The 13,040-nt window shown below is 43.3% G+C and overlaps 1 protein-coding gene across 1 annotated transcript in view; it reads right to left on the bottom strand.

The window, feature by feature from the left end:
- Positions 1-4,991: 4,991 nt before the first annotated feature.
- GLP2R (glucagon like peptide 2 receptor) overlaps positions 4,992-13,040 on the bottom strand; it is a 37,003-nt gene continuing 28,954 nt past the window's right edge. The window contains exons 12-13 of the mRNA XM_021382501.1: positions 10,214-10,255; positions 4,992-7,140 (exon numbers count right to left, since the gene is read on the bottom strand). Of these exons, the coding sequence (XP_021238176.1) occupies positions 6,802-7,140; positions 10,214-10,255 (381 nt within the window). The 3' untranslated portion in view covers positions 4,992-6,801. The remainder of the gene's footprint in view (positions 7,141-10,213; positions 10,256-13,040) is intronic.

Genomic DNA, 13,040 nt, shown 5'->3' with positions numbered 1-13,040 from the left:
GCAGCTCAACCTGGATCTCCAAATCCTTATGTTTTTTCATGCAGCTGTACATCAGCTACAGTCTCCCAGGGCAGAGCAGTGGTGGATCAACACAAGAGTACTTTCTGAAGGGGTAGGGCATAGCTTGCAGCTTGGGAGAAGGGATAATCAATCTTCGTACCACAGAGAGCTACAGTCTTGGAAACACCAATGCACCCAACACCTTTGCCTGCTCGGTGGAGGACAAAAGCCAGTCACAGCATGGTCGGGTTGGAAGGGATCTCAAAGCCCCCAGGCCCCCCATGCCGTGGGCTGGCAGCCCCTCCAGCTGAGGCTGCCCAGGGCCCCTCCATGGCCTTGGGCACATCCAGGTATGGGGCACACACAGCTCTGGGCAGCAGTGCCAGGGCCTCACTGCCTCTGAGTAAAGATTTTCCTCCACACATCCAACCTAAATGTCCCCCCTTTTAGTTTAAAACTCATCCTCTCACTGTCATATATATCATATATATCATATATATCATGTATAAAAAGTCAGTTTCCCAGGATTCACGTGTTTTCCCCCACCTGTTGGTCACTGGATAAGCACAAGAAGAAACAACTCTGTTTTGTGGGGCTTACAATGGCCAGAGAAACAGGTCAGGTTGCAGACAGGCAGAGATGCCTGCAGTGATTTGCACTGCTCCTAGAGGAATTCATACAAGATTGCAGAGCAGGAGCAGTCATAACTAATTCTGTGAGTCAAATGAAGAACAGAAAACTTATTCTATAGGCAAAATAGGCTGAAAGTGTTTATGAGGTTGTAGGGACACATGCCCTTCAACAAAATGTGCAAAATTAATGAAACTGGTTTAATGCAGCTGTAGTATTCTTTCCAGGTTTGCTATAGAGGTGCCAACTGCCATTGCTCTTGCGTGGTTTCATTAAATACTATTGCAGTTTCTGAACTAAAGGTCAAGACAAGATGGCCCAGGGAGGACCTTACACTGAATCTGACCACACACGAATGAAGTTTTGGTAGTCAGGTTCTTCTATCTGGAGTCAAACCATAGACATACTAATGTCACATTTCTTACTTAAAGAATCTTTCTTGTCTAAATTACTGTCTCAGCCCTTATACAAATAAGAGAAAAAATTACAAACACGCACTTGTGAAGTATTTATTGTAGGGACAAACAGTTCAGATTCGCTGGTTACACTGCATGCTCTGTTTATGTTCTTCTTTCCCTTGGTCCCTGAAAGTAGATGAGAATGTCTAGCTCCAATTTAATTTGACTTCCTGTCAAAAAAAAATCAGAAAAGCGGACGCTCAGTCTCCCACAGCTACAGCATAAATTATAGTCACTGTATTTACAGACCTATGATTTTCTGTAGACTTAGCAAATGCATTAAGACTGTCAGTTGCTTCTGCTCGCTGCAAGAGACGAGAATGCTCTTTCTGAATCAGCTGCTTACGTATATTTAAGCTAACCTCTGCAGTGTGGCTGCAGTCATTCTCTGCTCACAAGTTCAGGCTTCAGGAACTCTTTTTACTGCCCCTTCACTTTCTGGCAAACATATATAAAGGGAGAAATGTTGCTGGATTGTGATGTATTTAAGGTAAAAGTAAACAAAATAAAAATTTGTACCAGGCCAAAACTATACAGCCCAGTATCTTGGCTTGGACAGGGACCAGAAAGTACTGGTTTCTCAGGGAAGGATGTGCCAAGAAAGCTTTATACTGAAACACATTTTTATTCTTTCTCTTCCAAATGTTTTCTCCCTTGAATTGATTTATGAATTCATATAAACTTCCCATGGTATTATGAAGAAAACAGCTGCAAAGGACAGTGATGCAACTCTCCAAATTAGTTTGTTGCATTAGTGCTGGTATGGAGGAGACTTCTATTTGCCTTCTGTAGTCTGCCCACAATCTGATGGCTCCCTGTCATATTCCTCCCCGCCTGTCCCAATCATTTGCTTTTCAAAGCATTTTTCATCCAACAGCATCTTCCCATCCAGCCTCCTCTTCTCTTCCTTGAACTGCTGATGCAATTATCCCCCAAATTACTTCAGCTGACACCTCTCCCTCTCCACTCCTGCACCCTTACCGTCTTAACACTGCTTTGTTATCCCACAACATCTGCTGTTCTTGGGAAAATTCCATCCCATAAATCCCCTCCAAAAATTCACTCTCTTCAGTCTTATCTGCTGCTTTTCTTGCTAGCTTTCACTCTAGCCCTAGCAGGGCCGCGTCCCCACTCCTGCCTTGTGCAAAGCTGCAGGGGCAGCCCCAGTATACTCTCCTGGACACCCTGAGTGCAGGGGATTTCCACATTTAATATAGCCCAAATTCCCCCTTAGCGCATTCCAGGAAAGTAACAAGGGATTAAAAAGCCAAGAGCACTCCAGGGCTGCAGGGAGAACCTCTCAGCTGCTGTCTGGCAGATGAGTTATGCCACAAGGCAGCAACAAAAGCTGCTGGGGGTGGGAGCCCTCTAAGTCTTCCGCCTAGCAAGATCCATGGAGGTTTCTCTGGAGTGGAGAGCAGCTGCCTGCCAGTGTGACTATTCAGGATGCCAGGGTCAGCTGATGGGAACCCTCCGGGGTAGTTCTGTTGGTGCTGAGCCCCATGAAGCACAGCAGCTCTGCCAACTCTCTGTGGCTCTGCTAGTGCGGGTGATGGGAATTTGGCTAGGAGTGGAAGAAACTGAGCATTCTATAAACTTCATACATGGAGGCTGACATCTGACACGTGACTTCTTGGATTGTAGAAGAGTGGGAAGTAGAAAGCAATGTCTCCTGCTGTGCAAATTTCAAAGCAATTACAGTGCAATTTATTGTGTTGATTAAGAAGAAAATTAAGGCAGTTACTCTTTGTGGCCTCATCTGTTGTGGAGCTTTGAGTTCAGTGGCACTCAAATGTGTGAAAATGAGGGAAAACTTTTTAGGCTGGGAAACTCTTCAGTTCTCCTTCCCATTCTGCACAGCTGGTTAAGGGAACAGAGCTAAAGGTCCTGCTTTGGTCTGCTCAGAGCACGCGGCCATTTTTGAGCTGTGAAGGTACCTCTTTCTCAGATTTCTGTCTGTGTTCCCAAATTCTCAAAGCTTAAAGTTTTTCTCTTCATAAGGTACAGATTAGAGGATTTGTGCTCTACCTTTACTACTGCCTTACTGCTCTTCATCGCTGCTAATCCTAAATAGTTATCAACATACCTTCCCTTTCTGTCTTTAAGGATGCCACTAGAAGAATGCTACTACAATTGCATCAAACCACCCAGAACAGAGGATTGGCCTGGATACAACAAGATTTAGAGCAAACTTAAAAATAAATAAATAAATAAAAGTGCTATGTTTTAGCCCGTTTTTGTACATTTACAGTTCTTGTATGAATCTCTGACACTGTGGGTTGGAGTAATAAAAAGCAGTGATAACCCCATTATTCCCTTGCTTTGAACAACCAATCATGGTTACCTCTGTTTCACACAGGACAAACTGAAGAACAGAGAGCTGACTTTTTCAAAGCTACCCAGTGAGGTAGAAGTCATCATCTGTAAAATGTAAACACAGTGAGCCCCAGTTCTCTGTTCTCTGTGAATTCGAACACAAGTGTACTTAAATCACATATTGACAGCTGTACATACAAATGTATTTTGCTTTCCTCACCCCTGAGCTCTAGCTACCTGCCAGAGATGGGGTTGCAAAACAAAGGAGGCAGGGAAAATCTGAAGAATAAGCCCTGGAGAAATTTTCTTGTTGTTTTCTTTAGCCCTGCTAAGCAGCATTCAGCACCTCCTTTGCTAAGGCTCACTGTCTTCCTGAAGAGAGGACTGCTGCAAATGAGACTGCAATCCCAAAGCACTATAGAGACCTAAGAACCAGCCCTGAAGCACAGAGGAGAGGAAGGAGCAACTGGATGTGTAAAGTGAAAGGGAAGAAGAAGCCAGAATCACTCTGGCAGCCGGTTTCATCTCTGCCACTGATATGGTCTGTGTGGTGCCCAAGGTCAAGGGGAAGTTGGATTGCACAATCCCTGCAAGTCATGCCTCATCTTCAGCAATAATACGGTTCTCCAGGCAGGGAAAGAATCTTACTGTGAGGAATGGAATTATGTGGAACGTTGTAAAATCAAACAGGAGTTTAAAAGGATTGGTGTGTAGACAGGAGTCACCCCCAGAGAGACTCAGCTATGGAAGGGGAAGAGGGCAGTCCTGGAGGCACGGTGAGCAGCCCAAAGCTGCTGCTCACAGATGTCTGCAGATTCTCCTGGGCTTAAAATCAGTGCTGCCTCCAGAGAACATAAAGAAAGCGGAATGGGGTAAAGCAGCAAGAATTTTAGAATAGTAGAATGGCTTGGGTTGAAGGGTCAAGTGTCATCGAGTTCCAACCCTCCTGTCACAGGCAGGGCCACCAGCCTCCACACCAGATTACCCAGGGCCCCATCCACCTCAAACACCTCTAGGGACGTTGCATCCACAGCCTCTCTGGGCAGCCTGTGCCAGCACCTCACCACTCTCTGTGAAGAACTTCCCCCTGACATCCAACCTAAACTTTCCCTCCTTGAGCTTAAAGCCATTCCCCTTTCTCCTATCACTGTCTACCCTTGTGAAAAGTTGATTCCCCTCCTGTTTATAATCCCCTTTTAAATACTGAAAGGAATTTAGTTGTGATGGGAGGAAATAAACACTGAATGTGATGCACATGATACAAGAAGAAGCTGAGCTAACAGACATGGCCTGATGATGTGGCAGCTCCCACTTAATTTCCTGAAGATATTTGCAATGACACGGCTTACAAGCAGTTGCATCTCGCAGTTGTTCTGTGCGACTTTGGGAATGACTATGAACATATTCCAAACCAACTTGACAGTTAGCACAGCAGAGGATTTGTGAAGATTTGAAATGGAAACAGAAATACTCTATAGTTAAAAGGTACTTTACTGAGATACAATAAATTTCTTACAATGTTCACATTTTTAGCACCCATGTAAAATTGCATTCTAAACTGCTGACAGCTTTTTAATAACATAAACAATATCTCTGGAAGAAATCAATCTCTAAATTTGAGAAGACATCAGCAGATATGTAGTGTCTGTGCCTGTAATCCATTGCATTAAAATATTATAAGCAAAACAGATATTCTAGGAAAAAAAGCCTTTAAAAACTGAGAATATATTTTCATATTGATCAAATATTTACTTTTTAATAATATGTTATCTACATATACTAAAAAGACTAAATTCTTAACTTTGATTAAACAATAAAAGAAATACTTTCTTGAAAAGCACCAGAAATTTGATTGTTCAAATGTGTCCTTGATCTAGCACTCGTCAGTGAACTTATCTGGCCTCTGCACGAAAGCAGTATATCACAGCAGGTGACACTGGTAAGTTTCATAACGTACACGAACTGAGTCTGCTCAAACAACAGATTGAAAATACAGGCAACTTCTCTCCAAAAAGTGCCATTCCTAAAGCTGCCAGCAGAGGTCTGGGGACAGACAGCTCTGTGGGGAGATGCAGGGACAGGGAAAGCCAGGAGGGTAGCTGCAACGTTGGCACTTGATGGAGGGAGGGAAAGATCGGAGAACAGAGCCCATGAGCAGACCTGAACTTTGTTTAGGGGACTTTTGCTGTGTTTTATTACATTTGCAAACTCTTAGAGCGTTTGCCAGTAAAGTACAGGAGATAATCATAATGAATACTATATGTAACTTGCTGCTGGCTCAGTAATTACAGTGTGCATGCCTGGAGTATAGATTTATATTGTAGATAAATTTTATTTGCTAATCTTTATTTTTGCCTTTTTCTCTCTCCTTTCAGTATGCCACATGGCTTGTGTTTGCAAGTTTGCAGGCTGGCTCATCAAGTATTAACAAACTTAAATTCCTCGCGTCTCCAGGTGAGCTGTGTAAGACAGTGAAAATTTCATCATGACTTTTTAAATGCTGGTGGGTAAATTTCACAATTATCTTTCGATGCAGACACAATCGGATATCCATTATCCATGCTGAGTACTTCAGGGGGAAGGTGGAAACAGCACTTTCCACCGTTCTGTTTTGTTATTTAGGGCAATTATAACACGTCTTCAGGACAGGTAGGGTAATGTGCAGGTATATCAAAATGTGTGGCTTGCACAGAAAAATAGTGAAAACAATAATAAATAAACACTTCTGTCAAAATGTTTCATTTGGGCATTTAAAAAAGAACAAGTACTTTTTGATCTGTCACTTCATTAAAGGCATTTCCAGCACCAGACCACAAGGAATAAAGCTTAAACATCCAAGCCAAAATTTGCTTCATCCCAAGCCTTTTTATATATCATGTTGCTTTAAAAAAATGAATCTGGGTTAACCTGGATCTAGTTTTTCTGAGATTAGGGATTCTTTCAACCTGCAGAGAGAAATATCTCCTGACCACTTGTCTCTATTTATGAAATACAACTGCAGAAGAGAAAATCAAACAACTAACAGCTTCTTTGTTGTGTGAATAGAACAGTGGACACGTATGGATGAAGCTGATGTGGGACAAAATGTCTAGTCTATTCACTTCCAGCATAATACGTCCTGCTCCCCTGTGTACATCTCTTTCAGCATGTTGTTATCTCTATTGGCCAACCCAAAGGATTGTTTAATGCTGCAGACCTCTTCCTCCCCAGCCCCATGGGTTAGGGACATTCAGATTTTTCCCAGACAGTTGAGATGGGACAGCTGAGGCTGGCAGGAAGTATGTCTTCTTTCTCTCTGCACTGCACATCACAGGGATCTGTGCAGCCTGGAGATGAAAGATGATGATCTTTCGAAATACTGTGGCTGTTGGAAGGTGCTGTCCTAGTGGACTTCTTTCTAGATCTCACTTTCTTCAAAGACCACCTCCTCAGTTGTCTCTCCAGTGGTGACTTCTCCTTCACTGCTGTCTGACATACTTGCCCGCAGATGAGATGGAAGTGCACGGCCCGGCTCTGTACATGGAACTGCCCTCTGCTTCGCCAGCACCTGTTGGAGCTTCATGCCCCAGGGCTCACTCACCTCCAGGCACAAGTGGTTGCTGCTGAGGTGCTGTTTTTTCTGTTTCTGTGAACATTTCCTGAGGTATTTGATGTTTTCTCCAAGAAAGCAGAGTTTACAGCCAAAGGGTTCTGCCAGCAGGAAGCGAGACCACTGCTTCTGGAGTTCTGCTTTTACCTGGGGGAAGGAGAAAATGGGTGATGTCTTGTGTCAACCCTGCAGTGCACTCATCCAAACACCAGCTATAAAAGGAGAGGAACTGCAGATGTGCTGAGTTTCTTGTCCCTTTCGGGTCACCTTGCAGCTATGATGGTCCTTGTAGTGCAAAAATGGGCTTGTTTGCTAAGGGAGCCTTCAGGACCAACCCTCGTCACTCAAACTCAGGCAAGTTTTTCCAGTGTCTGAATCCCTCTCTGTAATTTGATATATTGTGACCATAATGTGTATGAGGGGAGAGCTCAAGTGCCTTCCATGTTTATAGCCTGATGAAGTGAAGAGAAGGAAAACCTCAAGGGCTGTGGAAATGAGGACTGTGCAGCTTTTCCAGAGTGTTATGCTTGGATATCAGGTTTGTTTTGCTGAAATTTTTTATTTGGCAGCCTGCCTTAGGTCCCCAGCAGTCAATGTCCTGTTTTTCCCTACTCTGACCCCAGCTCAGCTCTGCAGATGGAGATCAGGCCTCAGAGCCCATGCAGAGGAGCAGACCCCACTTTAACTGTCAGGATGTCTGGTCTGAGAGCTGAGCTCAGCTGGGAGCTAAAAGCCCAAAAGAACAAGTTTTAACTGCTGATGAGAGTTGCTAGTAGTTCTGTGCCCTTCATAAATACTGGACATTTTTTCCTGTGCTGCAGACGAGTACCAAGTCTCTGGCAGTAATTTGGAAGTTGTTCCAGGTTTCCTGGTTAAATATTAGGAGCGTATGCCCTACATTTTCTATACAGCTCATCTCATTTTTTTGCCTTTAAAAAGGTGTACAAGCATTAGTATACCACAGTATACACAGTACAAGTGTAGTATATACCACATCAGCTGTCTGTGCTAGATAAGCGCTTATTGCAAGTAGTGGAGATCTGCACCCAGGCTGACTATAAGGGAGATATAAACAGCAGGCTTCAACTTAGAAAATACTTAAAATTGTGACATGAATTCCTCAGCCTACATAAGCCTCATTTCCAGAGGCAGTGTGGTCATGCCAAGACTACATGCAGCTGTGGCAGTGATGAAGGCCTCCAGTATACCGGGCAGCAGAGGAGAATCATAGAATGGCCTGGGTTGAAAAGAACCTCAAAGATCATCAAGTTTCAACCCCCCTTCTGAGTGCAGGGTCGCCAACCACTAGACCAGGCTGCCCAGAGCCACGTCTAGCCTGGCACTGAATACCTCCAGGGACGGGACATCCACAACCCCCCCATGGGGGGGGTTCCAGTGCGTCACCACCCTCTGTGTGAAAAACTTCCTCCTAATAACTAACCTACATCTCCCTTGTCTTAGTTTAAAACCACTCCCCCTTGTTCTATCGCTATCCACCCTCGTGAACCATCGTTGCCCCTCCTGTTTATACATTCCCTTCAAGTCTTGGAAGGCCACAATGAGGTCTCCCCAGAGCCTTCTCTTCTCCAAACTAAACAAGCCCAGTTCCCTCAACCTTTCCTCATAGGAGAGGTGCTTCAGCCCTCTGATCATCTTGGTGGCCCTCCTCTGAACTCATTCCTAGAGCTCCATGTCTTTCCTGTGCTGGGGACTCCAGGCCTGGACGCAGTACTCCAGATGGGGCCTCACAAGAGCTGAGTACAGGGAGACCACCACCTCCCTCTCCCTGCTGGCGACTCCTCTTTTAATGCAGCCCAGAACACAGTTGGCCTTCCGGGCTGCCAGCGCACACTGCTGGCTTATGTCCAGCTTCTCATCCACCAGGACCCCCAAGTCCCTCTCCACAGGGCTGCTCTTGAGGAGTTCTTCCCCTAGTCTGTATAAATACTGTGATCGCCCCGGCCCAAGTGCAGCACCCTGCATTTGGCCTTGTTGAACCTCATTAGGTTCTCATGGGCCCACTTCTCCAGCCTGTCCAGGTCCCTCTGGATGGTTTCCCTTCCTTCCAGTGTATTGACTGCACCACTCAGCTTGGTGTCATCTGCAAACTTGCTGAGGGTGCACTCGATTCCATCATCATCAGAACCAGGAGATTAAGTGGTTATATTCCTTTACTCAGTATGAACGCTGTATCTGATATTGGGCCCTCAGTGTCACAAATACGATGATAAGCTTGGACTTTTCAGTAGGGAACAGTGTTGGAGCACTTGCACTTTGAGGAGAGGCTGTGTGAGTAGGACTTGTTCATTCTGCAGAAGAGAAAGGCTTCAGTGGAGGCCTGAATGTAGCCTGTGAGGAGATTGTAGGGGATTTGGAGCTAAGTACTCTACTGAGGTGTTTTATAGGGACATGGGAGATAGAGGTCATAAATTGAAATAGGAGAAGTTCTACCTTGAACTAGAGAAAAGATGTTTCCTCCTGATAGCAGTGAAGCACTAGAGCAGAGGACAGGAGAGGTGGTAGAACCCCTATGCTGGGCAGTTTATGAGCTACCTTCTCTGAATTCCGTCTTCACAATGCACTGAACAAGAGATTGAACTGGGGTTCCCCTGAGGTCCCTTGTGAGTTGTTCCATAATTTCTCTGCTGGCACCTCCTTGCACAACAGCCATTAATGATCTGCCTCAGTTCTGGCATGGAGCAAGCAAAATCCCCAAACTGACCCTTAAGGCTTAGCAGATAACAGCCTCCAGTCAGGAACTGCCTTCACCTCAAATTTAGAGATGTTCTTTGCAGCACACACATGAAACTAATTTTTCAACTTGTTGCTTTTTACCATGTAAGCATGCCAGATTTTGCGGCTTCACCTAGACTGTAGGGGTAAGCAAAGCAAGGGTTTAGCCTGGCCAAAGATGAAATCTGGGATTTCATCTCTGTAAAGGAGTGGGGTTCAGGTGGCTGACCATAAGTCTACAGTGGTATTTCACATGCTGTAGGGTATCTGTACCTCCACAGTGTCATACAAGCTTAACTGAAAATACTTTGCATTTGAATCCATTTGAATCTGAGAAGTCTTGCTTTCTTTATATAAAACAATTACAGAAGTTTTAAAAAATGTAAGTATGCTCTCCAATACCCAGAGCTAGTCAGTGTTTTCATCCTTCTTCGTGTCATTAATATTTTTAATTAATTAACTGAAAACTTTTATCATCATCTCTTACCTCTCCATTTGCAAAGCAATATAAAACTGCTACAAAAAAGCCCTGTAGGAGACAAAGAATAAGAAGGAAAAGTTAGATACCTGAAGGCTTAGTGTAGAGATGGCATTAGTATTAAAGCCATGCATATATGCAGTGCTATCTAATTTTCAGAATGTAAACTAGTCACCTGTCTTCATTTATCATTGAACTACTCATCAATTTATTTTTGTGTGATGCCTTAGCAAATGTAGGGCACATCTGTTGGTGTTTTGATGCAGATGCTAAAGAACAGGGGCTCTACAACCCTATCTGATCTTATATTTTATCTGTATTTTACTACCATAATTCTTTTTTTCAGGCTACCACTATTAAACTGCAATTCCTGTTCCAAGACATGGTAAAACAACCCAAAATGCATGTCAGAGGCCCAATATTTAATATGTAATACAGTTGTGATATCATTTTTTTTCACATTCATACTTTTTTTTCCAGAAATATTTCTGTTTTTCTCAGATTCACAGTGAAATTCACAGCAGCTTCAATATTTTTATTATATCTGCCATTGACCAACAGCAGTTTGAAGCTATAGGGAATTTTCTAGCAATTCTGAAAAAGTTAGAGCCAATAATTCCCTAACCATGTGTTCAGTAAGAATGAAAAAACACTCTCTACCATGCCAGTGGGTGTAAGGGCAGGAGAAAAAACAATTGCAATTGCTTTTTCTGGGTATTTTAATTCTACCATGTTTAATGCTTCACCTGGATAGTGGTTGCAAGATCTAGATGCTTCTGACATATCCTTTGTCAGTGTAACTTTTAAATGATTCTCTACATCTGAATTGTCTCACAGAAATATGAAAAGAAAATCTGAATATTGATCCACAGAGAGAGTTTATGATGATTAAACACAAGTTCAGCAGCTTAAAAATCAGCTTCTATACAGAATTACGTATGAAAAAAGAGCTTTTTTGCAGAACTTCTTCATCTGAAGACTGTTCTCTCATTGTGTAGAAAGGCCATGGAAACTCACAAGCAGAAATAGAGGTTGTACTGCTTGGTGCTGCTAAGGTATGGCCAGAAATGTGGAAAGTCACCAGAACAGGAGAAGGCTTTGTGAGTGCTGGTGGCACCTCTGTGTTGAATGGAGGTTTATCAACCCCATGTGCATTTAATCCACTGCTGCTGCAAAAGCAGAACACACAACGATACACAGAAACACTGTAAAATCACATCAGAAGGTGGCATGGTTATTCATGTTTACTGTTTGTTTTACATCCTGATTTCTGCAATGCTTTTGTTGTGCTTTTTGAAAATGTTTGGGTTAAAACCTCCAGGGAGGGTCCCAGAGGTGGCTGTTTTCCTTTAACAAAACAGTTTAACTGCGCTTTAAAATGACTGAGAAGATTTACAGACTAAACAAACGTAATTGGGTACAGTTTATATGCTTTTTTGCTAATCCCTTAACAAATAATGTTGTGGCTAAAAAAGAGAATCTACAATAAACATTGCCTAAGATTTCTGGGCATTTTGAAAAGTTTTGCTTCTAGAGCTTGCCAGGTAGCAGAGCATGTGCATGTTCCTATAAATAGATTGAAGTTTGTGCTTTTTTGCAGGGTTGAGTAAGCTGTCCTCTCTATCATGCTTCTTCGTCCAAGCCACTAAATAAAAATTCCATTTAAAATGATTATGTTGCTTAAAATAACATCTAGTCCCTGCAACATCTCCAAGTAAGGATATGTCTAACATACACTTCAACACCATGTCAAATAGTCCTCTTAGGGTGATGGTTCCACATGAACTCCCTTCTGCCTGCCTGGACATTTTTCTGCTCAAGTGGAAATTCTTTGTTAGAGGCTCAATAGTACTGTCAAAGCACTGATGAATACACCAGAGCACTGGGGCATACGTACAGACTGAAAACAAAAATTACAATAAATTCTAGGGACGGTGCTTTGATGCTTTCATATTTCAGACTACAGAAGAGGGCAAAAGGACTGAGTTAGTGAGCAAGAAGGAATTCGTGCCTGAGGTATTCCTGGGCACCTCATTAAAGAGAGAAGACCTGGATGCTGATGTGTTGTACCACTGAGATGGTTAAGGCTGAAAGGTAAGGCAGGGAAAGTGTGTTAAATATATAATCTCTCGTGAGTAAATGACAACAGGTAAACCAATAATATAATAGAATCATGGAATGGTTGGAAGTGTTCTTTCAGCCCCCCAGGGCTCCCTGCCATGGGCTGGCTGCCCCCCCTAGCTCAGGCTAGCACCAGTGCCATGGCCTCACTGCCTCTAGGTAAAGAATTTCCTCCTCATATCTGACCTAAATCTCCCCTCTTTTAGTTTAAAACCATTCCTCCTTGTCCTATCACTATCAGACCATGTAAAAAGTCTCTCTTCTTCCTGTTTATCATTTCCCCTGAAGTACTGGAATGCTGCAATGAGGTCTCCATGGAGCCTTTTCTTCTCCAGGCTGAACAGCCCCAGCTCCCTCAAACTACCTAGAAAGGCACTTAAATTGGAGTGCTACGTGTAAGAAATCAATACTCAGCAACTTTGTATAACACGGATTGATGCATACAGCAGTGCAGTGATTGATATGTCCATTCCTTAGCCTTTCTAAACTGGAGAATAAAGTTACCATGAAACACAAGTGTAGTTGTGCACAAGTGATGGTGAGAATGGTGAGAATCACCATTTTCAGTAATGGCTAGCTGTGGAATTTGGACTCTTTAGCATTAACCACTGTAACGGAGCATGCTTCTTTTACACCTTCAAGTTTGCTGCCCAAGATATAAGTGTGCAGAGCTGCCAGCACTATACATGTGCTTTCACTGCTTTAAGTTGGTGCA

This window comes from Numida meleagris, unplaced genomic scaffold (assembly GCF_002078875.1).
Source record: "Numida meleagris isolate 19003 breed g44 Domestic line unplaced genomic scaffold, NumMel1.0 unplaced_Scaffold249, whole genome shotgun sequence".
In the NCBI taxonomy this organism is placed as follows: domain Eukaryota; kingdom Metazoa; phylum Chordata; class Aves; order Galliformes; family Numididae; genus Numida; species Numida meleagris.
This window is presented reverse-complemented; position numbering and strand designations above follow the sequence as displayed.